At 46.9% G+C, this 24866-nt stretch overlaps 1 protein-coding gene across 3 annotated transcripts in view; it reads right to left on the minus strand.

The window, feature by feature from the left end:
- Nucleotides 1-24866, minus strand: part of PLEKHG4 (pleckstrin homology and RhoGEF domain containing G4) — an 84250-nt gene that overhangs the window by 51091 nt on the left and 8293 nt on the right. For all 3 annotated transcript variants that reach the window (XM_064723452.1, XM_064723451.1, XM_064723450.1), the window contains exons 2-6: nucleotides 19639-19836; nucleotides 11818-13921; nucleotides 6450-6665; nucleotides 2581-2704; nucleotides 1444-1537 (exon numbers count right to left, since the gene is read on the minus strand). In XM_064723452.1, the coding sequence (XP_064579522.1) occupies nucleotides 1444-1537; nucleotides 2581-2704; nucleotides 6450-6665; nucleotides 11818-13921; nucleotides 19639-19836 (2736 nt within the window). The remainder of the gene's footprint in view (nucleotides 1-1443; nucleotides 1538-2580; nucleotides 2705-6449; nucleotides 6666-11817; nucleotides 13922-19638; nucleotides 19837-24866) is intronic.

Below are 24866 nucleotides of genomic sequence, written 5' to 3' on the forward strand. Positions count from 1 at the left end.
GAGGACAACATTGCCATGGGATTACAGAGTAAATGCTGAGGATCTTACTGGGGCCAGGAATTACTCCTGTGCCATAACTAGGTGATGAGCTACCTGAACAGGTCTCCTTTACAGAGTCTTCAGAAGAGTCAGTGTAAGGATCAAAAACCCACAAGCAGAGTAATCAGCCTTTGTAAACAGTCAGAGTAACCAGTCACTGTTACCTAGAGCACACACTTAGGTCCAGCAATCTGTCTTGCAGCACATTAAACTCTGTTAAGTAACTGTAGCACCACCCTGATAAGGAGGTGCTCAGAGCCCAACAGCCATCACAGCACAGCAAAAAGCTTCCCCCCTCCCTCGTTTCAGAGGGGAAACTTGAGGTTAAAATAGCATCATTACCATGCTTGTATGAGAAATGAGACAGCCAGAACATGTTACTGACTTCCAAATCAGGCAACTAAGACTGCCATGCAACTTACATGGACAGTGAAATGCTCAAAAGCTTTAGCAAGCCCACTGCCATGTGGGCACAGCATAAAAGAGAACGTGTTTGCTTGTTACCTCTGCAGAACTGAGCAGGGCACAGATTACTCCTTCACCACAGAGAATGAGCACGCTGATAGAGCTCACAGCTCCACCCAGCCCAGGAAGCAGGAGGACAGACCTCTGAGTCAGACTCAACTCTCAGATGTGGCACTGAAGCACATAAACCACAGACATCAGCTTCATTAAAACATTGCCCTGTTCCAGTTTGCAGAGATTGAGTCCTAAGAGAGCTAAGCTCTGATTTAAAAGGAACACCTGCTTAAACAAGATTAGTCATAGCTACAACCCATCATCTCCCTGTCTTTCTAAGAGCAGCAGATAGTTTCTATCTGGGAAGGGGGGCAACACAACCCACTGGCTTCCCAAGTGCCTGATATGAAAGCCTTTGACCTGAAGCAATATAGAGTTACAGCACATCCGATTCTAATCATTCACTGACAGCCACATCAACAGCTGCACGTGCTTTTCCACCTGGCACAGCAAGCAGTGTCCTTCCCTTCCCATGACAGCAGCAGAGGCCTCTCTCCCTCCCTTCTCTGTGGCAAGCAACAATCCCTGCACATTCCACAATTCCACACAGCCCCTCAGTGCAGGGGACAACACCTCCAAGCAAGACAATTCATGACAGCATTGAGACTTGGGTATGGGCTGTCCTCAGCACGGAGATGAAAGCAAATTTGGAGGGGTGGGGAGGGGTGTTCTCCCCTAACTCAGACTGGCTTAAGGTTTTCTGCTTTGTCTGCAGTCTGGCAAGTCCAGGTCATCCTCCTAAAGCAGGGCTGGGTGCCTCTCTCCACCTCCCAAAGCCAACTGAAAGCCAGGTGGCAGATGGAGACATAAGCAGCAGATGGAGATGTAACATCCAAGGATGGCAGCAAGGCAGCCAGGGCTCCTCTGCCCGCGCTCGAGGCTCACCTGCAACGCGCTGAACGCCTTGAAGAGAGCAGGGACGGGAGAACAGCGACGAGCATCCACAAGAACAGTCAGACCCAAAGCCTGACACTCTGGTCTGCAAGGACAAAGATAAAAAGGTCACCTTTGTCACCAATGAAAATTAACCAGACTATAGAAACAGAACCTGTAGTCATGGCAGGGTGAAAAACACTTATGGTTTTATAATAACAGGAACTAATTGGCCACCTTCTCCTAAACAAAATATATAAACAGAAACCACCAAATAATTGTTGTTTTTACCTTTGCCATATGATTCTATGACTTCCACCCAACTTCCCATTTCTCCTATTCCTAGAATATGTGTCACTGATGGCAAAGGAGCTGATGCACACTGGATAATCCACACAGGAAAACCAATTCTTAGTAATTGTGTTCAGAGACAAGCTTGGTTTCAGCCTCACTGTTTCAGGGGAGCAGCCAATGCCTACCTCATCTAGAATCAGATTTGAATGGAGAAGCATAAGAAACAAAGCATGAGTTTCTCATGGATTAAGCCTGCTCCCCTTATTAATGGTTTAAAGGCCTCAAAAAAATCATTATGAGAGTTGCTTTACCTCTTCTTATTTAATCATACACAAGTGAAAAATAGTGATGAGCTGGGGAAGAAAAGTCTGTCATAGTGAAAGGAAGAGAAGCTCCAGCAAATTCTAGCCTGCAGACAGAGCCTTTTTTCAGCCACACATCAGGCAGCCTCTCAACCCTTACAGATCCTGCCTCCCTCTCAGCCTGGAGGCCTAGCCCTAAAATATCATGTCACAACACTATCACAGAGCTGCTGCATGACTGCCCCATGATAGCTCCTAAATCCCATTTTCTGAACTAATGAAGGATAGCAAGAATGGCTTGGATTCATGGCAACACATGAAAACATTCAGTGCACACCCAATTATATCACACCATGTGCACACAGCATATACAGAACAGGCAAAGTGCTTGCTGAACACAAGCAGGAGATTCCCAGCTGTGTAATTTCAGAACTCTCTGGACCAAGTTCCTAGGCCAATAAAATCAACCTCCTTCCATTCCTGCCTCAATTCCTGCCTCCAGGAAAGGCAAAGCAGACAGGGCAGCAGCTGTCAGCCCAAGAGCATCACAAACCTTGGGATGCTGTGCAAGTACAGAAGCAGGCGCACCAGCTCAGTGGTGTTGCAGTGGGGGTTTAACCAGGCCGTGCTCCTTGCTGTTATTATGGCCACTGCACGCCCCGATTTGTCTCTCGTACCTGTAAAAAGAGGGGGGTGGAAATAAAGTCATTCAACAGAGCCTGCTTCCAACTCTGCATGCATCATATTCTCCCACTAAGACCCCACCACCTTCCTGGAAATCCTGCACAGAACTCAATATAGTGTATGTTGCAGATGGTAGGAGGCTACAAACACACTTCCAAAGTACCCAAATGCTGCCCCAGAGTGAAGCAGATGAGCTCAGCTTCTCTCTCTCATGGCAGTGTTAAATTTGTACTGCTGTCTTCCACCCAAACAGACATTCTTCATAAATATGGCTGAAGTTGCCCAACAATAACCTAGAGAAAAGTAGAAATCTCATAAATTCAAGGTACAGAATCTCACCTTCACATTGCTGTCAGATGAGAGAATGCAGACAGGCCTGCAGAACATGCACCATGTTAGGAGAGTGGGCACACGCTGCAGGCTGAGCCCAGAATGTCCCCAGGCAGCTGCAGCAAGCAGAGCCCTGGAGCAGGAGCCCAGAGCTGCTCCTCAGAGGCTGCAGAGAGGACAGTCCAGGAGCACAGCCCTGCCTGCCACAGCTCTGACAAAGGACACAGGCAGTGCCAGGCCTTCATTAGGTGCAGAGCTTGCTCAGTGCCCAGGGAATAGATACAGCACAGTATGGGCAACCCAGCTGAGTTGTGATACACTCAAGAAGGAGAAATCCTCTGCTTCAGTTAGCCAGGAAGGACAATGCCTCCCTGCCACCCATCTCCCAAAAGCCCAAAGTCACAGCTTATCACAGGAGGACAAGGACCTAACAGTGCCAGCTTTGGGATTGAGTCCAGCCTCCTCTCCAGATGCAAAAGCAGGGTAAAGAGCAGGTGGACACAGCACTGTGGGAAGGCAGAGCTGCTTCTGAGACTCCACATCAGGCAGTACCTGCAGTGAGCCTGCTCAAGCAACTGGGAAAGTAAATTATTTGGGGAACAGGAGGGAAAACACCTCTTTTGTGTGAAAAGTAGTTCACAAGAACAGGAGCCATTTCCTGTCATACAAACAGTATAAGAATGATGGGGAGTGGGCAGAAATCCCAAGCACAAGACAAAAGCAGAGACTTAGAGAAATCTGCTTCTTTCTCTCCTTAACTCTGTTCCTGCCACAGGAGATCCTGTCCTGGACCACCTCTCTCCCCCACCCCAGGGACAAGCATGAGAGCTGTCAGGTAAAACAGACACAGATGGACAGGCACAAGCATGGAAAGCTGCCCCAGTGTCATCTCCATCTGTCACTTGGACATGACTTGAGTAAGGGCCACAGACACAGATGGGCACCATTTTGAAGCAGGGCTTTCTGCCTCCCAGGGATCAAAACTGCGACAGAGGCTTTCTCCTGCTAACAAACATCTTTCATCATCAGTGTGATTCAGGAGGACTTTCATTACTCCTGAAACACTGTAACCTGGATGCTGCATAATCAAAGAGATGGAAAGAAATTAGAAAAAGCTCATTAATATAATTTGTTTCATAAGCTAAGGGGACCATCATAAAATAAAATAAAAAAAACCCTTAATTACTAAAAAAATGGCTCAATAAAAGCTTTTTAATTTTGAAGCAACATCTACTGTCCATCAAGCAGGTTGGGCATCACCAGAATTTGATTAAACCTTGAACTTCCACCTAGTAATCTGGGAATTGCCTGACCAGGTCAAAAAAGCCATTAGAGCCACCAGGGCTAGGTCTCAACAGTGGCATAATCCAAAACTGAAACTATCCTGGAAGTTTCAGCTAACTACATCAGCTACTAATTTACTACTTAGCTCTTATTTACCATTCATTATAAAAGTTATTCCTTCTAATGTAATTACTGTATCATTATCACTGACTAACATAAAGCATTTAATGAGTGGTCAGTACATTCCCTCAGGTGTGAGGATTGCCCACTGAAACCCCAAAGAGGCAGAGAGGTCATTCAAATCTGATAGTGCTTTTACAGGAAACATAATTCCTTCCTTAGAGAAAAACTTGCTTGGAAGCAGTATCAAACCCAATCCTTGCTTCTTGTGGGCATTTGATATCCCTCCATCATATATTCAAATGTTTTTGTCTCATTTAACATTGGTACATTTTGATTGGAATCTGTGACAAAGGGAGCATTAGGTAACATGGTCAGGCTCCTGCAACAGCATGGACTGAGAGCTTCTCTGAAAGACCCTCTCTATTCCTGTAACTTTTTGGGCTGTTATATACAGCATAAAAATGTCCAAACTGACCAGCAGATTAAAAATACTCCTTTGGAATTTGTTGCAACAATTCATCTACTAAAGCAAAGTTAGATGTATGAATCTACCATTATTCTGCCCTGCCCTTGGTTTTCCATTTCATCTTCTTCCAGAAACTGGAAAAGTTTTAACTCCCTTCTTCCTTCCTGGCACAAAGGTGATTTCACCTCTTTCTCAATCATCCTGTGAGATAAACAACCTTCCAGTCTCTTGTTGCAAGACACCCAGTTTAGTTACAAGAAAAGGCTGTAACCTTTCTCTGCACCACCTCTAATATTTACCATTTCCTTTTACAATACAGCCCAAACTATTTCAGAGGCATCACCAACAAGTATACAGAGGTAAAAATCTGTATTTTCATCAGTCTAGCTGTCTCCTCCCCTCTACACAAGTGATGTCAAAATGGGTCTTGCAGAGCCAGCACCACCTGGGAGATGCCTGTGCTGCCTTTCTGCTCTCCCTCCCTGCTCCTCCACACTGCACAGTCTGCCTGACCTCTTCTCTGAGCTTGGGCTCTCGGCCCAATTTTCAACTCATACGTGGCCCCAGAGCTCCTCCTGCCCCACACTGAACAACCCTCTGCTGGCTCTCAGAGGACAAGCCCACAGGGGCTCCTTACACAGAGCTGCCAAATGCTGCTTCTCACTAGAGAGGTAGCTCTTACTTCCTCTGCTTCACTTCATGTTTGGTTAAACACAAAGACGTCTTGTGTGGGCCCTGTACACCAAGCAGCCCTGGCTGCTCTGTCCAACAGCCTCAGCTTTGTTCACCCCTCTGCCAATATTCATCCCATGCAGAAATTTTATCTGCAGCTATTTGATACTCATTGCTCTATCAGATGCAAACACTGAATAACATTTGACCTAAAACCTGATTCTGGCAGAATAATTCTGGGAAGTTGTCCCTTGATAGCTGGCAGGTTTTGTCATCTGCTATTTAGCTACACTATCATTCACCCTTCATGTTGCTCATCCACTTTACTGGGACATTTCTCTCAACACCATGTCTCATGAAATCAAATGTTTTCCAAAAATCTATTATATCTACATGGCTACATTTAGTCAACCAAACTTCTAATTACCAAGAATAAAACTGGTTTTCAAGAGTCCTGTCAAAGAGCATCTTCTACATTCCTATCCTTTAATTACCTAGCAAGTGAATCAAGTTCCTATTCTTCTGACCAGGTCTGATGTCAGGCCCACCAGCCCATCATTAGCTGCATCCTCACTCTGCTCTTTTTGAACTCCTGGTATGAGCCCACAGATTTGGCATTTCTGACTCATACACACTTGGTTAACATTTTGAGACTCCTGAGAGCAAATTAACATTAATGGGAGGGAAGTTCTGCTTCCTGTCCTGCCCATTCGGAAACTTCAGAGGATTCAAGAAGTGGAATTTCTGAAGAGGTTTGGAAGAAACAGAATTGGCACCAGCCTCCAGTGCTGCAGAAGGAGGCTCACCTCCCTTGCCCTCCTGCAAACCACATTTCCAAGACACATTCTGGCTCAGCTACTCACCAGGCAGGTAGGCAACTCCACTCCTGAGCACTTCTGGGTTCACATCCCTGGCCATGGTACGTGCAAAGTGACCACCCCAGGCACTTCCAGAAGTTGGGGATGTCGGGGGAGTAACAGGAGGTGAACTTTCCTCCAGGGCACTGCTTTTACTCACTGCTTTCAACACACCTGTGCCAGTTGCCTCTTTTCTCATCTCTGTCTCTTCTGGCACCATCCCTGTAAGACAAGCAACAAACAGAAGCTCGAGCAGAGTTCCACCCAAAAGATCCCAGGTGAGTACCAGACTGGGGAGGGATGTGCTCCCAGCTCCAGCAGTCTGCAGCTCCTCCAGCCCTTTAGCCAGCAGCATGCATCTAAAACTGGTTATAACATTAATACTACTGTAATTCTAAAAAAAGAAACCAATTTATTGTGAAGTTTGCAAAATATAAAAGCTCAATTCAGATGGAGATTACTGTAGTCAAAGTCCTTTTTAAAGGTAACATATCAAGCAGTACATGTCTGCTCACAGCCTGCAAGTCTGGCACACTGCAAGTCCCTGGCTGAGCTCCAGCAGCCTGAGCATGCTGAAGTGATAAACCAGCTCCTGACAGGGAGGGCTACTCCATCAGGACAGAATTACTCCCCCAACACCACTTTCAGATTAGTTCCTGAAAATATGAAGTCAACTGGAGGCTGACAGATCAACTGGAAATTGGCCAAAGAGACCTTGTTCTCCTTGTCCAGCCTTTTTTAATTAACATTTAACTTGAAAGTCAGAAACACATTTAAAAACACTGAAGAACAGGATGATTACACCAATCAGCTCTTGCTCAAGAACTGCAGAAAATGCTTCCTTTGTCTGACACCTCAGCTTGAAAGTACAAGTTATCAGAATCAGTTAATTCTAAAATTAAATATCTTGGCTATTACATGGAAACTAAAGCTAACTCTATCGAGTTTCAATTTTCATGTAAAATTATCTGGAAAGAAGGAAAAAAGTGTCTATCCACTGTGCAAGAAGTATTATTCCCCATTTCCCAACATCACAAGAATTGGATGCCAACAGAACATCTTCCATAATAGATCTTTAGTATCCTAAGTGCACAACTAGGCTATCCCTGAGTTTGCAGAAAGCTATACCAAATAAAAGACTTCACTACAAAACCTGATACTTCAGTATCTACCACCAAAAATATCAACCTTTCTTCAGGAAAATAAGAGTGGAATATTTATTTACTGGCTCTGAAGTCAGACATTTTAATTGCTATTTAAAATTTACTTCAACCATCCTACCTTCCTGCTGCATCAACAATGCTGACACTTGACTCAGTTTATTTACTAACAGATTCCAATACTTCATTAAAGAGCAGGACCAGGAACAAAGCAGCCCTTGAAGTGGCTTTCAATACAAGTTTTAGCAGTGAAGGAGATTTACAGGTTGAAGCTTAGCCTGAACTGCTTTCAAAATTGCTAAAATGAGTGAGAGAAGTGCCCTGAGCAGCATTGCTCACTGCAACAAATCATGCAGCAGTGAGGGGAACTAGGAGGAGCTCCCAGGCACTGCACCATCAAGGGCACGATAGAACAGCTGCTCATTCCTCTCTGGCAACACCCCTGGTTGAGGAGCACCCCTGGGATCCAGCCTGGCATCATTTGGCCACAGAAGCTGCTGTGAGGGCTTTGGGGCTCTGCCCAGGTCTGGGCTGTGCCAGAGCCCCACTCTGTTCCTGGGGCTACCTCAGCCTCCATCTCCCAGTGGTGCAATCCACTCCAAACACTGCTACATCCTCCTGAGCAGCACTTCAGAGGGGCACTGATCTCCTGCAGAAAGGGTTTCTTGAACATCACAGAGGCATGGAAGTTGTGCCCAAAGGTTTCACACTAAGAGCTGGTAGACTTTCTAGGAGAACATGGAATCATCTTATCAATGAGCTGTAAGGACTGGCAATAAGAAGAACTACACAGTTTTTAGTAAAGGGGTCCTCATAAAATGACAAAAGCCTGCAAAGAGGATCAAAATGTGAGATTTAAAGAGGACAAGAAACAGAACATAGCTGTATTCCACATAGGTTACACACCAGGGCAAGAGAAATACATAAATGTGTGTGACAGTCCTGCCTTGGATATCTCTTAGGAATGAGGCAGCAGCTCCCAAAAGGTAGGAGAGAAACATTTTGCTCAGCCCACCACACACAGTCACGGTACCGGGGCTTTTCAGCCCTGGAGAAACTTCACTAAAGCTGTGCAGCCTCCAGACTATGCACGTCTTGCCCAAACAAAACTCTTCCCGAGCTCCTGAAGGCCAGCTCAGCTGTGCAGATGCCAGCTCTCCCAAGAGGCCCAAGCCCACTGTTTGTTATTTGCAATCGGGGCGGAGGCACTCGCTGCAGCGGAAATTGTCCAATGCGGAGGATTACATCTAAAAGCAAATTGAGAACAGGGACATCTGAACTCGCCGTGTTTGCAGGTTCCACCTTCCCCCGAGGTCAAGGAAGTGGGAGAGGAGGATTTGCTTGTGTGCATTTCAAAGAGGCATTAGCATTTTCCCTGCAAACTGCCCCAGCACCAGGATCACCCATGCTAACACCAGGCAGTAACCGGACCAGGAACGGAACGCCCTGACAGGTGCTGCTGAATATGCCCCAGTGGGGCTTTTCAAACTATTTCTTGAATATCAAGATATTTTCCACCCACAAAATAGAGGAATTCTTTCCAGAGCTGCAAAGTTTCATTTAGATGTTAGTCATTAGGAAAAAACAGCAGTCACATTATCTGTGAATGGAAGCAGTGTAAATTTTAAGCCACCAACTCAAAACAGTTCACATTTGACTTCAGAGTTTTTTCTATTTATATCTAAGTCTTCCTAATTTAGGCTCTATTTGTGCACAAAATAAGCTCACTGAGAGTGGAAGTAAAGGGAGAGAGTTAAGGGACAAGGAAAAACCTGCAGACACAGCAAACTCAGATGCCCCAGTTCTGAACACGTATTTTGACATAATCAACAATATCTGCTGTAACAAGCAAGCTCCTCCACCTCACACAAAGCAAATTGTGCCTCTGCCCACTGCTGCTGAGGTGTGAATTTCAGATCTGAATTGACCCAGTAAAGCTTTAGCTCTGTTGTTATTTATAGTTTAGACAAGATACCCCCAGTTTCCAATCATAGCAGCAAAATGACCTCAACAAGACACAGAGAATTTAACCCACAGAACCACCTTGCTGGAAAAGTAAAGTCCATTTGTAGGACATTTGCTTTGCTTTGTAATTTTATCTCTGAATTATCTTGTAAGTACATCTCTGAGGGTTTAATGGGGCTAGATAAGGAGATGGCTTGTTTGGATCTCAAAGCAATCAAATGTAATTGAATGGATTAAGCTTTTTATAGTGCCAGCTACAGTGTTCAAGAACTACTGCCAGCATTAACAGATACTTGAGCTGCCCTTTACCATAAAAAGTTTATTTGGATAGTTTGGGTGGTTTTCCTGGCAATTTAGGTTGTTTCTTTTGCTTTACAAACACTGAGATAAAAAGGTTTGAATTTTTCTTAAACTGCAATGCCCAAGTTTAACATCAGCAGATTTGAACCAAAAGGGTCACATATTTCAGCCAAATCCCCAAAATCATTTGTATTGTCTTTCATTAAAAACAAACTCTGTGTGTACCCCAGAGGGGTCCATCACTGCTAAAACCTCCAGCAGTGGCCAAGATTTATTCTTTGGACCAGTGAGAACATCACACATCTCATAACAAGCTGGATCTGGTTAGTCTTAAAAGAGAAGAGATGGGAACACTCTACAAGCAGCCACAGCACTCATGAGCAAAGTGTCCACCCAGCACTAAACACAGACTAGGTGCTCCAAGGCCTGGTCCTGAGCAAGCATGAAGTCAGGCCACGTTCAGGTTGGCCAGGGGAATGAATACCCAAAGCATGGCTATTTCCTCACATACATCCACCAACACCCACAGATAGGCAGAAGGTGATTTTTTTTTCTGCTGATGGTGAGAGATGCTCAGAGAGAAGTGTGCTGCAGAAATAGAAACTTTTGAGCTGACCCCTCCATTTTGCAGAAGAGAAATGCTTGTCACTTCAGAAGTATCAGAAATGCCTGGTAACCCTGGGCTTGTCTAACTATAGATTTGTTTGATGCAAATGTTAATGAAGTTTTATTTTAATCAGTGGACACTAATTTAGCTCCATTAGAAGGTCACTAAGACATCAGGTAAAATGTGACTTTTGGGCACCTGAGAAGCAGCTGTATGGGCAGTCAAATGGAATCATGCAGCAGCTTTTGGCCACATAACTGGGGACCAGGGCAAGCATTACAGGGGCAGCACACCCCAAGACAACCAGCTCTGGATCTGTTGCCCCAGAGGACCAAACATGCCCCAGCAACCTGGGTCTGAACGCCAACCCTTTCAAGAGTCCTCAGTCCAACATTTCAAGCTGGGTAATTTTCCTAGCCAGGGGTCTCAGGGAATGAGAGCTGCTGAACTGGAATGGCATGTTCCACCCACCCCCGCTCCTCTGTGTGATCTGCAGATCCAGCTGCAGCTCTCCAGACTCAGCAGAGCTGGGCAAAGCCCACACGGGGCCCGTGTGGTTACACACTGCCTGCCTACAGTCTGGTGCAAAAGGCACACACCCGGATTGCCCTCTCAATCTCCTGCAGAAGCACAGCCCCAGCTCAGGAACCCAAGCATCAAGAAATCTGGGTAATACCTGCTTGAACATTCCATGTGAGCTGAAGTCAGATGCTTAATTCCTGTGCTCTCCCACTCAAGTTAAACAGCTCCTACTTGAAACACAATCGAGCTGAAGAAAGCATGCCGGAGGGGAAGGCAGGGAGAGGGGGAATCCCTCAGCTCTGCAGCTTGCTGCCTGAATCACTTATCAGCACTTACACTTGTTCATCTTCAGGTCACGTTACACAACTAGTATTTTTTACTGTGGCATCCACTGTTGCTTCCTCTTGCCACAGCCATCTTCCTAAAGCCACTTTTCAACTATGAAAGACTTGTACAGTTAGACAAGTCTCTCCTCATACATTCTCCACATCATGAATGTAAGCAGGAGGAGGTCACCAGCAATCAGATTTACTGAAATTAAAAGTTTCTTCCAATAGAACTTTGTTCTGTACCAACATAAATTTGCAAAGAATTATTAAACAAAATGCCACAATAAAGCCACCTGTGAAGAGAAAGCTAATTTCATGCCACAAAAAATGACAATTTAATCTCTTCCCAGTATTTTGTCTATTACCCCAAAGCCTCCCAGATGGATTTATCAAATCCTGCCTGATAAGCAGTATTCAAGCAGTACTGCTTGAGGATTTTGCTTTCAATCCATGTTACCAAACACAACCACACAAACACCCAATGGCTGTACCTTTAGGAGGTGATGCCCCCAACGATGCCTCTGGCTGGGAGTGCAGAGTGGCAGGCTCTGTACGCCCCTCAGCAGGTTCTGAGGACAGTGGTTCACCCTCCAATTCCTCCTCAATGGATTCCAGTGTTTTTGAGGCTGTAGTCTTCAACCTTTCCCTGTAAGAACAACTTCCCTGGTTCTCCACCTGTCCCTGCAAGTCCTGTGTTGCAACATGCTCCTGGTTCAGCAGAGAGTTCTCTTCACTTTCACTGCCATGGTTTTCCACCGGTCTTTGCAGCTCCTCAAACGTCCCTCCAGACCTCTGGGTTTCGAACAGACTTGAATCTTCCTCTTGTGCACTGGGAGCCAACAAGTCACCGTTATTTAATTGTTCTGCCATCTGATTCTCCTCTGCTGACTGGGCAGTTTTGAGTGGTATGGCTTCTTCAGCCTTTTTATGCTCTTGCTCTTCACCATCTGACAAGGTTCCATCTGCTGAGGCTGTCACAGAACAGTGACTATGACTAGTCTGATTTTCATTTACAGTCAACATTTCTTTAGACTCTTTCACTTCCTCTTGGCTCTCCCTTCTTCCCACCTCAAATCCATCTACATCTCCTTGGCTCTCTTCTGGAGGATTTAATGGAGAATTTGCCTCATTATCACTGCAGCAAGCGCTTACATCTGCTGTGTTCCCTGAAGGAGAGCCTCTCTCCCCACCTACATCTGAATTCTCAGGCAATGTAGTGACCTGAACTGGCTCAACACTTCCACTGACAACCTGGCAAGAGACATCAGAAGCTTCCTTTAGTGTGCAACATGGTCCCAAAGGCCCCAGGACAGGTACAGAAGCAGCATCCATCAGTGTCACCTCCTTTTGCCCCTCAGTCAGTGGTTCTGTGTGTACTCCCAGCATCACTTCCTCTTCAGCAGCAGTAGCATCTAGAGTCACTTCTGGGCTCTGCTCCAATGTTTCAACACCAGCATTCTCACTAGGTCCATCCCTTTGTCCCTCCACGTTTCCAGGGGCACCAGGCACTCGTGCCTTGCAGCTGGCAGCATCTCCAGCACACACATCAGTGTAGCTGCACAGTGCATATCGCTCACTGCGAGCCTCGCGCTCTGCAGAGGAATCTTCTGCACGGCAAGCAGGAGGCTCAGCCACAGGGAAGTTATCACCCATGCTTCCAGGATCAGCTGCTATCAGCTGACCTTCTGGGGACAGTTCTCCATGTGCCATCATTTTGCTGCCTTCCAACGGAGTAACATTTTTCAGAACTTCTGGAGAAGTGCTCAGAGTGTCCATTTGACAGTGCTCTTTCTGCATAAGTGCTGAATGAATTAAGTTCTTGGAGTAGGTGCTGTCTTGTATGACAATAAACCTGTGCTTGCCTTTAGACTCATTCACTCGTGCCCTGGGCTGAGTGAAATAACTTAATGCCAGCGACTGTGTTACAGATCCTGTTTGTGGCCCAAACCTGGGCAGTGAAACTTCTGCCAGCTCAACGTACTCCCCTTCAAGGTCACTTTCCAAGTTCTCCTGAGTCACAGGACTCGTACAGACACCATTGACCAGAGCTTCATTTAACTGTGGAGCAGTGCTGCTAATGACAGGGTTGTCTCGATTTGAGCTTAGTTCCTGCAGATACTGAGACCTCAGGTCTGGTGAACCACACTCAGTATGGTCAGTGGAGAGGCACAAAATTGAACGTTCCTCTGTTATTTCTGGAGAGATGATATTGTTTTCAATTATTTTTGGTTTATTTATAAATTCAGGATTAACCACTTTATCCCAAGGGACACGAAATATTTTCTCATCAGTGGTCAGTAAACAATTTTCCAGTGCTATGCCCATCCGCTCTCCATTGAACGTACTCAACCATTCCAGAGTAAAAATAGAGGTATATGAAACTTCAGGAATCACCACTTCTTCTACATTATGCTTATCTTTTGCCAAACATTTCAATACAATTCGTGGAGGCTTCTTCACAGAGGGGACCACCTGCAGGTAGAAGTCACCAGGCTTCAGGATTTGCCAGTCAATGGAAGCGAGCTGGATTACAATCTTGTCCTGAATGCACAGGGGCCAGCCCGCATGGCGAAACAGCAACCCGCAGTACGGAGCCTGTGGAGACAACAGAAAGTGTTCTCAGCACCAGCAAAAGATCTCAGCTCAAGCTTCTGAGTAAGAGAGATCAAGAAAACAATTAATTTAGGGTCTTTGGTTATTGATGTAGGTAAGTTTTCCACACTAAGGTCTTCTCTTGAAAAGAGAAATAAGAAAATCTACCAACACAAACCACCCGTGCAGGACAGGTGGGCACAAGTTACACTGGGAGGCTGCAATGTCCCAGTGGAGGGAAGAGGAGAGTGCAAAAACAAAACAGGAGATAGGAAGCAGCAAATGAGGAAAGCACAGCAGAGCCACAGAGAAAGAAAGCAGCAAGTGCCATCAGCAAACTGTGAGGAACCACACTTAACATACCAGCAATTTCCTCATTCCCAAAACACAGCAGCACTCAGGCCATGCCTCAGACAAATGCAACCCAAGTAAAAGAACTGAAGTTTCATGGATGAACTGACCTGACTCAATTATTTACAGCGTTATCACAACTTCAAAAAATAATGCCCAGTCCTTTGAACTTGATTCTGTTTGGGTAAGATTTAAATTAAGCCATTATATAAGCCATCAATTCCACAATTAATTTCATCTTTTTCTGTACAAGGCTTTGGATTCAATTGATTCAAGTATTTTGCCATACAGCAGAGAAACCAGAGAGGAACTTCTTGGATCCTCACACACCTTGAAACAACAGGTACTGGCATAAAACAATTTTTCTTATGTTCATCAAGCCTTACCTTCAGCCCCACCAGATTTCTAACTCTCCTTGCACCTGAAGCAAAGTTGTTCACAGGTTTAGAAACCCAAATCATCCTTCAGATTCAGTAATTCCTCCTCCTCAATCCTGTATTTTCTGGATATGTTCCCATTACTTAAGACTTATTAACTCACGTCACATGACCTTAGCATGTCTACCTTCATCAGTGTGCCTGAAGTACCTCCTTTGTAATGCCCATTTCTTTTTCTTAAAAACCATTTTGTTCATTGTGCAAAGCACTGTAAAACACGGCCTGTAATGGCACCAGCACTTCCCAAATGTGCTGGAAGCATCTCTTAAAGCTGAGATCCCACTCATCTTCCAGTCCCCCTCCTACAGTAACCCAGTCACCTCCTGGTTTTTCTTTTCAAACTGATGAGCTCCAGTTCACAACAGAAGTTCTGCCTGCCACTTCATGGAGGCACATGCTTGCCCTCTGAGTTACCATTACAAAATTTAAGAACAAAATTTTAGAGCTCATCTTGTGCAATGCATTTATCACCCTCATCTTCCAGGTTATAGCTGGTGTGTCCCAGGCTGGTTTCACCACAAACATGCCATACATACTCTTACTTTTCATGCCAAGGTCATGGATCAGAAGCATGGTACGTTTCATGACTCCTGCCTCCAATGCCATTTCCCCCCAGTACAAACATCCTCCCTCCCTTTCACCAGTTTGTAGCCATCTTGCAATTCTTGCATAAACATCAACCCCTTTGACACAGTAATTAATCTTCCATATGACTCCATAATAAATCACTTATGGCAGAGATTAAACAATGAAACTTATCTCTCTAGAGAGAGCTGGTTTATTAAAAAGGCTGCTGTGACACTACCTGCCATGGAGCAAACCACATGGAAACGTTATTCAGTTTTTCATGGGTCAGTTAATTCAGTCCTTGCTCAGTGCACAATGTTGTAGGCTCAGCTTGTTCTCTGTATTTTGTTACTAGTCCTGACTTAACAGATTCTACAAAATCCCTGCTACCAGACATTCAGCATTACATGGTAACTTCTTCCATATTCCAGGATGGAGACCTGCCAGTCCTATTTCTTCAAAACAGTCAAGTTCAGTCACAGCAGCTTTACTTCTGTTCACTTACTGCTACTGCCCTACTCATGTACTTACACACTGTATCACCACAAAAAGGAACCTTACTTCAGTTTTCATTTACTTGAAGAATCATATTAATATTACCTTTCTATTCTAACTTTGACTCAGAGCATACACATCTCCCCTTCTTTCCTCTTTCTGTTAAGTTAGAACCAAAAAGCCCTATAACCTGACCCACAGCTGCTGTACTTTCCTCAAAGGCACAGCTAAGCTGGGCAGTCTGGTGTTCTCAGGCTTTCTGATCTGCAAGACACAGATGCCTCTGCCACTGAGTTCCTTTCATCCACAATGCAGTTAAAGTCAGCAAGCCAAGAGCACCTCTGGCAGCAGTTTGCACAAGCTGCTCCAGCAGGTCTCAGGCTAAATGCACTTCATGCACTTTTATACCAAGCTCAAAATTCACAGAGCACCTCAGCCAACAAAGCTTGTGGCTCCAAGCAAAGTGCCCAAATCAAGTATTTTGTTTATAAGTTTTAAACTAGAGCAATTTGCAGTTTTCCAGAAGAGAGTGCACCACTGCAGCACACCAACCCCTCTTCTGCCATTATAGGATCTCCTAGTCAGTGTATTAAGGCCAATGGTCTGTACCAAGGGTCTTTCAGGGAAAAGAGGCAGATGAAGATCAATAAGATCAATTCCCAAACTATTGTGGCTCATAGGACTTGAAAAGTGAAAGACACAATCAGCAGCAGCATAAACATAAAGCTGAATTCCATCAGCACATACTTGACATGGAGATTCTGTTAAAATCTGGATGCAGAATAACCCACTGGAGGGCCACTCATACATTAAGAAATTCCAAACAGCCTCATTGTTTAGATGCTTACTTGTCTGCCTACTGACTCATAAGCAGAAAACTCAGCAATAAAAGCACCAAAACCAAAATGCAGAATGCATTGAAGTTCCTGAAAAGCCCTACAAAGCCACAATCTAAACTGCATCAGGTGCCAGAGTAACATCCAAAACAGGAATGCAAGTCCCACAATAGCCTAAACATTACAGAGCTTTAAAACTTTAGAAGTGGAGCATCCTCATGCTGCTCCTGCTCCAAAATGCACCTTCAAAGGGAAGATTATGTGAAGAGGCTTATTACAGTACCTTTAACATCTCATTTTGAGGCTCAAGGATTTGCTTTTCTCGTGTCCAAACACTACAGAGCCAAACCAGGCCCACCAGAGGAGTGCCAGGAACACCCTCTACACCCAGTGGCTGCAGCCAGGAATAGGCTGAGCCAGCTGCCTCTGAAGAAAGAGCCGGGCACCAATGACAAAAATGGCACAAAGGTGGAATTCCTGTTTAGCTATTCCAAAGCTACAGGGATGGTTAAGCTGGAACACACCATTTAGCTCAGGACATCACCTCAAAGCCAGGGGCAAAATTTGGTTATTAACTTTGTCCTAAGCAGAGACAGACCTCCTTGGAACACCCCTTCCAGTCCCTGAGGAACCACACACTGGCTGATGATTTTAATGCCCATGAACTAGTCTAGTACTTCATGAAGCCATTTACACTTTTGTCACTGCAGAGGCTGACAAAAGATCCAGTGCTCTCAAGACTTTCTACAGTAGTCATTCAGACACAAGTTAATTCTTTTCCCTCCAGTGTGTTTAGGAAACACTCACACAGAGTAGCTGAACTACAAACTAAGGAGGAACTATTGCTTTTGTTTAGACTCTCTAAAAGGCAGGCAAGATTTTCAAAAAGCAATTAGTAAGAAACAGTCCCCTGTGATTTCAGACTGTAAAGATGAAGGGGCATACAGGGAAGGTTTGGGGAAGAAGAGACCACAGCAAATTAAATAAATTTCATAAATAAGAAATAATTAATTTAAAAGATCAAACAAGCAGACTTTTAAATAAAATATGGAATAGCCTGGGCCCAACTCTAAAGAGGGTGCAAGGTACCGAGAGCTTCCCTTGATCTCCCTGTACTATCACTCCAGAAGCAAAAATCACGAGACACATCCTGAAAAGGTCACAACCAAGTAAGAAAGGATCTTGCTGACCACTCTCCCAGCCATTTCACACCTCAACAAAAGCCCCCACTACCTAATGCTAAGCCTTGTGCAGCCCTCCCTAAAGGCAGCTGCCCAACCCACCCCACATCTTGTTGGTCAGTTGGGTGGGATACCAGCATCCTGGGCTTCTCCAGTGCCCACTGGCCTCACACTTCCATCATCAGGACCCCGAGCTCCACCTGCCCTCACCTCTCCCTCCTTAGGACACCCAGTGCCCACCGCCTTCACACCTCTCCCTCCTTGGGACGCCCAGCACCCATTTCCCCCACACCTCTCCCTCCTCACGGCCGAGCACCCATTGCCCTCACACCTCTCCCTCCTCACGGCCGAGCACTGCAGCGCCTCGTGTTCCAACGGCCCTCCAACAGCCACCGAAGCCACCATGCCCGTCAAGGCGACCCCGCGCTGCTATTGGCTACTGCCGCACCCGCTGTTCTCCCATTGGCTGCCGGGGGGCCGAGACCCGCCCAGCCGCCCTGCCCGCGTCCACCCGTGGCGTCCCGAGGGCCGCGGGGGTTGCGCGGCCTTTGCCGTGCGTGCCTCGGCCCCTGCCCCAACGGCTCCCCTCAGGGACGGCAGCACCGTGCGCCCACCTCGCTGCTGCTTTCCTTCCTTCTCCTTCACTGCCTCACCTGCCCAAGGCACCGCTGGCCGCTCGGAAGCTGCCGGGATCTCGAGAAGTGGGGAAATTGCTACCTTGGCTCATTCAGCGAGGGCGGTGTTTTGGGGAAAGCCGTGAAACATCTTGAAATAATTACCAGTTTGTATAAACGAAAAGCTTTTTGTTTTTTTAAAGGGGACAAACACACCATGCACCATAGAATTAGAAGCTCCAATTACGGATACTGATGGAATAACATCTATTCCAGTGTTCAGGGTGGGAGAGAGCAGCAAGGTCATGCACCACCTTGGATCCTCCTCGACTCACAGAGATGGCAGGCACCAAGCTGGAGGTTGGTGACAATATGAGGTGACAAACACTGCACCAAAACACACTTTCAGGTTGCCTAGTTCACATGGATCCATCCTGTGTGATGGGTCTGTCCCCCCAGTATTTCATTTCCTTGAAACAAATGAGTGACTATTTCAGCCTCTATTCCATACTTTTCCTCCTCCTAGAAATCCCTTGCCCTCTACCATGAGGACTTGAATTGAAAACCTGGCCACACACCCCCTTTGCATTCAGAGACAAAAAAGTTAGAACAAACCCACATTTTAGGTTGTTTGGGCTGGTTGGGTTTTTTTTCATCTTGCAGACCTCGAGCCAAGTTTTGTGATGGAGGTGTTTGACTCATCGTTTCTAACATTTTAGACTCCCAACAGTAAAGCACGTTAATCTTGGACTCGTTCTGGCAGTAAATGTAACGTGACTCCTCGGGGCTACTGAGCCTTGTGACTGTTCCAGCAACCATCAAAGGGGAGCTGGAGTTTTGGAAAAACACCGACTGGAAGCATTTTGCCCTGCACGTCATTGTGCCAGTGGCAAGAGCCCGACAGCTTCATCCACAGGGCCAGGGAACAGCTGGGGTCAGAGGCCACCCTGGTCAGACACATCTAGCAAACACTTTGCTAAACCTCTTCCTGTGAATCCCTTAAGCCCTTGGTGTTCCTGATTACAGAAAGGGAGAGCACTGCTCCACACCTGATGGCTGATCTCTGAAGGGTTAAGCTTCAACAACAATTTCTCAACTATTTCCTAATTGTCTGCCTGCCCTCCCACCTAGGCTGCCATACATACTCAAGCGCTTTTTGCCAGCCGTTTTGCATACAAGAGCAGAAAGAAAACTCTCCAAGAAAGCCTTCACAGGCCTTAGAGAGCATGATGTACTCACACAGGCATCCTGCTGAATGCACTGCAGGATGTGCTTGGCTGGAATCAGGAAGTCTATGAGGTAGTGCAGTCCATCCCCACGGTACGTCTTCTCCACCACATCAAAAACTTGGCACAGCACAGTGGCTGCGGTAGCCTCGAATGGAGGGTAGAGTGCTGATAACGTGCTCTGAATGCAGCCGTCCAGTGACTCCGAGTCCTGCCGAGACAGAAAGCGTTAGTGGCACCGGGACACGATCCGCCCAACGCCCAGGAGCGCGGCCATCGCCGAACGCGGGACGAACGAAGATCACAGGAGCCAATGCTGTCCTTTCTGGCTTCTTTTGGCACTGGAGATGGCAGGTAAACACAGAGAAGCTCTCCCAAAGCAGGAGTGGAGCGCTCGCAGAGCGCTGCACACAGGATTGCCAGCTTTTGCTTACGCAGCAAGTCCTTGTGCTGCCTGCGCGGGGTGGGGCGGCTGTTAGACCACACCGCAGCACGTGAGCGCGTGCGAGAGACACAGCCATGGGTGGGCATCACCAGCCCTGTCCATGGCTTGGGCACACTCCTTGGTGGGCCAAGGGCACCTGCCGTGGGCTGAAGCTCCTCAGCCTCCTGCGCTCTGGAGTCCCAGGCCAGGATAAGGTGCCAGAGCCGTTTGGTTCTGTGGAAAGCCATTCTCCAGAGCGACTCCTCGTTATTCAAAGCTGTTTGCCTCTCATGAAAGGCTCTAATGCAGGAGCCAGGAGTTTTCTGCAGTGCAAGATGCCTCACACAAGGATTCACACAATGTGTGTGAGCAGGGCTGCCTGTGGTCCCTGAGCACACCCATTGATACCTAGGATGCCTGTTCAGGGGGATCAGAGGCAATGGCTTGCCTGCATCCACCTTCATTTGGGAGAACCTGCCAGCCAGAGCCTGCCCATAGTGTCAGGACCAATTCCAGTGCTGGAGGCCAAATTCTGAGTTATTGCATGGGTGTAAATCAAGAGAGCTTGCCAAAAAGTAACAATTTAAAAAAATATAAAGCTGTACATATCTGTAGAGAGCATCAGGATTGCTCCTTTCTTTTCTATTTTAGAGGGGATCCCTTGGGCTAGCTTACAGCCAGTGGGAATAAGTTTTGCTCCAAAACCAAATGAAAGTTTACTCAGGTGTCTGGCCAGATCCTCATCTGATCCAAATCCACCTCCTTTCACTAGAGACAAGAAAAGCACTTCAGCTGCTTACGCAGAAGCTCTACAGCCTCCTGCAGAACAGGAACAACTACATGAACATGCCTGAAAATACACTTCAAGACTGGGAGAGAAAGTTAAACAAAGCAGTGCCACAACAGCTTACGCCACAACCGGGGAACAGTAGAACAAGGGGAGCAGGAGGAAACAAATGGTTTCACTGCTTCCATCCATTGCAGCACATCTGTGAAGATGCCTCCACCAGCCTGGGAAAGTTCAAGAGTCTCAGAGCAAGCCTGAACTGACCTGCAGCCCAGCAGAGATGGTGCTCCTCACACAAGCATTCCCATCTCTTGCAGCTTACTTATCTTCAGGTTCCTCCTTTAGAGGGTTGGGTGTTTAAGCACAACATAAACTCCCTGCTCAGATGCAAAGCCACCTCGTGGGACAGACAGCCCGTGGGACTGCACAGGAGAGGTGAGGACACCCAGGTGATGCCTCCACAATCCCTGCCTGCAACGAGCTGGCAGAACTACAGTGACAGGCAAACCACACGCTGCCTGTGGGACAGTGCTGCTTCCTTACCTTTCTGCTCTGTCTCCTGATGTCAGCAAAAGCAAGGCTACATGGATGGCAGCAGGCTCCTACAGTGCCCACACCTTTTCTGAGAGACCAACTGCCTCCTGCAATACTCCAGGCCAATGCAACTGAATCAACAGAGGTTAAGGAGCTGTTTTTCATACACATAGAATCATAGATTATCCTGAGTTGGAATACTTAATCCAGTATTCTTAAACCAAGAATTCCAAAAGCAAGAGCCCTATGTGCACACTCTCAAGAGCTGAGTTCTAGGGGATGAGCATTTAACCCTAATTCTAAATTGGACGAGAAGGCTGTTTTAAACAATTTACCTTCCACTCAGAAAAACAGTAACCTCTGTTGATACCAATCTGTCCTAGCAAGTGCCTGTGACCTTGCCAGATAAAACTGGCCTTCACACAGGTGCTCTCCCACCCCACCAGTCACCTTCTTGGGCACTATCACAGCATTGCTGCTGGCAGCATTTGACAACAATCTCCCTCTGACCCTCCACAGCCCACAAGTTCAAAACATCAATCAAAACCAGCTGGGGTTTGTTCTGCACCATCTTCTGCTTGAGCAAAATTCTTTCAGATATCAATCCCTCCCCAAAATAAATTTGTTAAGTTCACTGTTGCAAATAAAACAAAGAAGTCAAAATATTTGCACATGAGTCAGTGCATCGCTGTGAGGTTCTCACACCATTCCTCCTGCCTTAGACTTCACAAAACAATTATTAACATTGGCACCAAATCAAAAATCCTTTATATGGTTAAAATAAACCAGCTTGTACCTTATCCTTTCTTTAGTAAAATACAAAATAAGCATAGCCTGTAGCCATTGCAGAGTGCAGTGCTAACTGCACTCCTGAGCACAGAGGCTTTCTCTCCCTCTGGCTAGATTATACCACAAAGCCATGATAGCTGTGTAGATTTCTAATGGATAGAGAGAAGGTTTCAACCACTATCTTTTGGTAGAAAGAGATGTTTGCACAATCTCTGCTAATTCTGCAGGAAAAGCCCCAAATAAGAAGTAGATTCCCACATCCCACTGAATATCTCCAGAGAAGGAGACTCCACAATCTCTGGGCAACTTGTTCCAGAGGTTCCATCCCTTATCTCAAACAGGCAGTGTAACCCCCAGCAGGCACAAGGAGAAACTTTTGTGACCCGGGATGAGTGAACAGCACCTGGAGAGAAGGAGAACAAGCTAAACGTAAAAGAATCCATGGAGGGTGCACTCCTGCCCAGCACATTTCCACTACAACCAGCCCACCGTGGTCCCCAAGAGCTGGCAGAGCCTGCTGAAAAAAACCAGCCTCCTTCAGGGACTGAACATTTCAATCTTTCCTGCTTCCAACGCTGTTGCCACATCCCTCTCACAGGAAAGGTCCTGGACATGTGCTCCTTTTCTGCCACTGGGCACAAACACCAACAGGAGCACTTTCCAAGCAAGCCAGAGAGCATCTCTGCAAGCAAAAGGAGCCTTGGGATTCAAATGGTTCTTTGTCAATAGTACAGGAGGACCTATAAACTCCAGCTCACTGCCACCACTCCACCACACCTCCCAGAAGAGAAACATGCTTTTAAAATAACTCCTCTATAAATCAAGGCGCTAAATAAAGCCCAGGTTAAGGTCATGTCCGGCCAAACTGGCTTTCACTGCTGCTCAGCTGAGAGCCAGCTGCAGGGGCTGGAGCACAGGGACAGAGGAGGAAAGCACCACACAGGGATGGGATGGGATGGGCTGAGCCATGTGACAGGAACAACCCAGCATGGTCCCAGCCAGGAGGCCAGGGGAGCAGTGAGAACCCAGGAGGAGTTCACAACTGGCAGGGGGCTTTGGTCTGAGCCGTGGTGGGGTGGGCTGCCCTCTTTCCTCTGCATATCACAGGAGCCAGGGATGCTGTGACAAATAGGACAGTAAAGGCTGTTGTGGCAAAGCTCTGCTGCTCAGCCCTTAGAGCCCCACTCCATCACAAACTGCAGCAAGAACCAGGAGTCAATCAGAAATGAAGCTACGAGTGCCTGGGCAGAACAGGAGCCCAGCAGCTGTTGCAAACCTGATTAGGGAATGTGTCTACTCCTGGTGCAGCAGACACTGCAGGTTGGAAGAGAAGCCTGTCATGAGGCATCTGGAGTAACCAGGAGCTTCTTAGGCTTTTCTAGGTGCACTGATTGAATTTTCCACCTACGTTTGTGGGCATAAGAAGACCAATATAGCAACTCCAGCCACTGGGAACTCCTGTCATTCTACATTTCTTTCTTACTCAGGACTGAACTTCTTCCTCTTCGGGACCTACTGCTCACCAATTAAGTCTGAACCCTGGAGAACCTCCTCCAGGTTTGGAGAACAAAACATCAGCCTGCCTGGGGAACAGAGAGGTCATCCCCCGGGCTACACACACACTTCACACAGCATCAGAATATCTGCGCTCTTCAAGCAAGAGACAGCAACCCAAGTGGCTCAGGACAATGTAAATTAGTGCAGGGGAGGCCTGCAGTGCTTCTGGACCCACCTGGGACAGCAAAGCCTTGGCAGCATTTCCCCTACAACTCACCCAAGCACTTTGCTCATTTTGCCTGCAAAGTACTGAGTCTTGGTCAAGGCAAATATGAAGAGGCATAAATCTTCCCTGATGACAGCTGTCTGCAGACTACTAAAAAAGATTGTTTTGGTGAGACCAGACTGACATGGGTTTGACTAACCCATGACTTATGGCAGACAGCGCTCCTTTCCAGCAAGCCGGACTGGCCCATGTAACATGCTGAGGATTCATCCCGTAACAGGAATTTAGTTAAAGAAGCTACAGCTCTGCTTTCCCAAACCTACACTCCCATTTGAGCTGCCAGAGAATGAAACTACATGTGCCAAAGTGCCCCAGTTAAACCCAGAGCTTGCCATGGCTTGGCAGAGCAAGGAGCAGGCTGGGCAGTGGAGCAGAGCCTGGCAGGCTGCGAGCGCAGCGAGAGGTGCCCGTGGTACACCCAGCTCTGAGTCACGGAGCCTCTGGGCTCCTGCTCAGCAGGGAGACCTTGCCAGAGCTCCCGCAACTTTGTCCTTCTTCTGCCAGCTGCCCGGAGCGTGGCCACGTCCTGCACGCACCCACTGTGTCCCCTCCTGCCCAGGTGCCAAGACACAGTGCAAGGGCAGGGCAGGAGAGACCAGAGTGGGCAAAGGTGAGGGGAAGAAATGACCCAACCCTCCCACACCCCAGACTGGAAAGTAGAAATAATAGCAAAACTGGGGAGAGGCAGAGCTCCAAGCAGCACAGCACAGCGCCTGCCCATGGCTCCCGGCCAGCTTGGGGACTGGGGGAAAAGGAGCTCACAGCAGGGGCTGAGCAGGGCTGGGTTAGCTGGTCCCTCCGCCAGCAAAGGCTGCTGTGCTGCACCACTTGGCTGGGGCTGCTCAGATCTCAGCTGACGTGAGAAACCTCATTTCCAGTAAAAACAGACCTCTGGGCTTTCCATGAAGCCTTTCCACTTTCTGA

The sequence above is a fragment of the Zonotrichia leucophrys genome, chromosome 11 (assembly GCF_028769735.1).
Source record: "Zonotrichia leucophrys gambelii isolate GWCS_2022_RI chromosome 11, RI_Zleu_2.0, whole genome shotgun sequence".
Taxonomy (NCBI): domain Eukaryota; kingdom Metazoa; phylum Chordata; class Aves; order Passeriformes; family Passerellidae; genus Zonotrichia; species Zonotrichia leucophrys.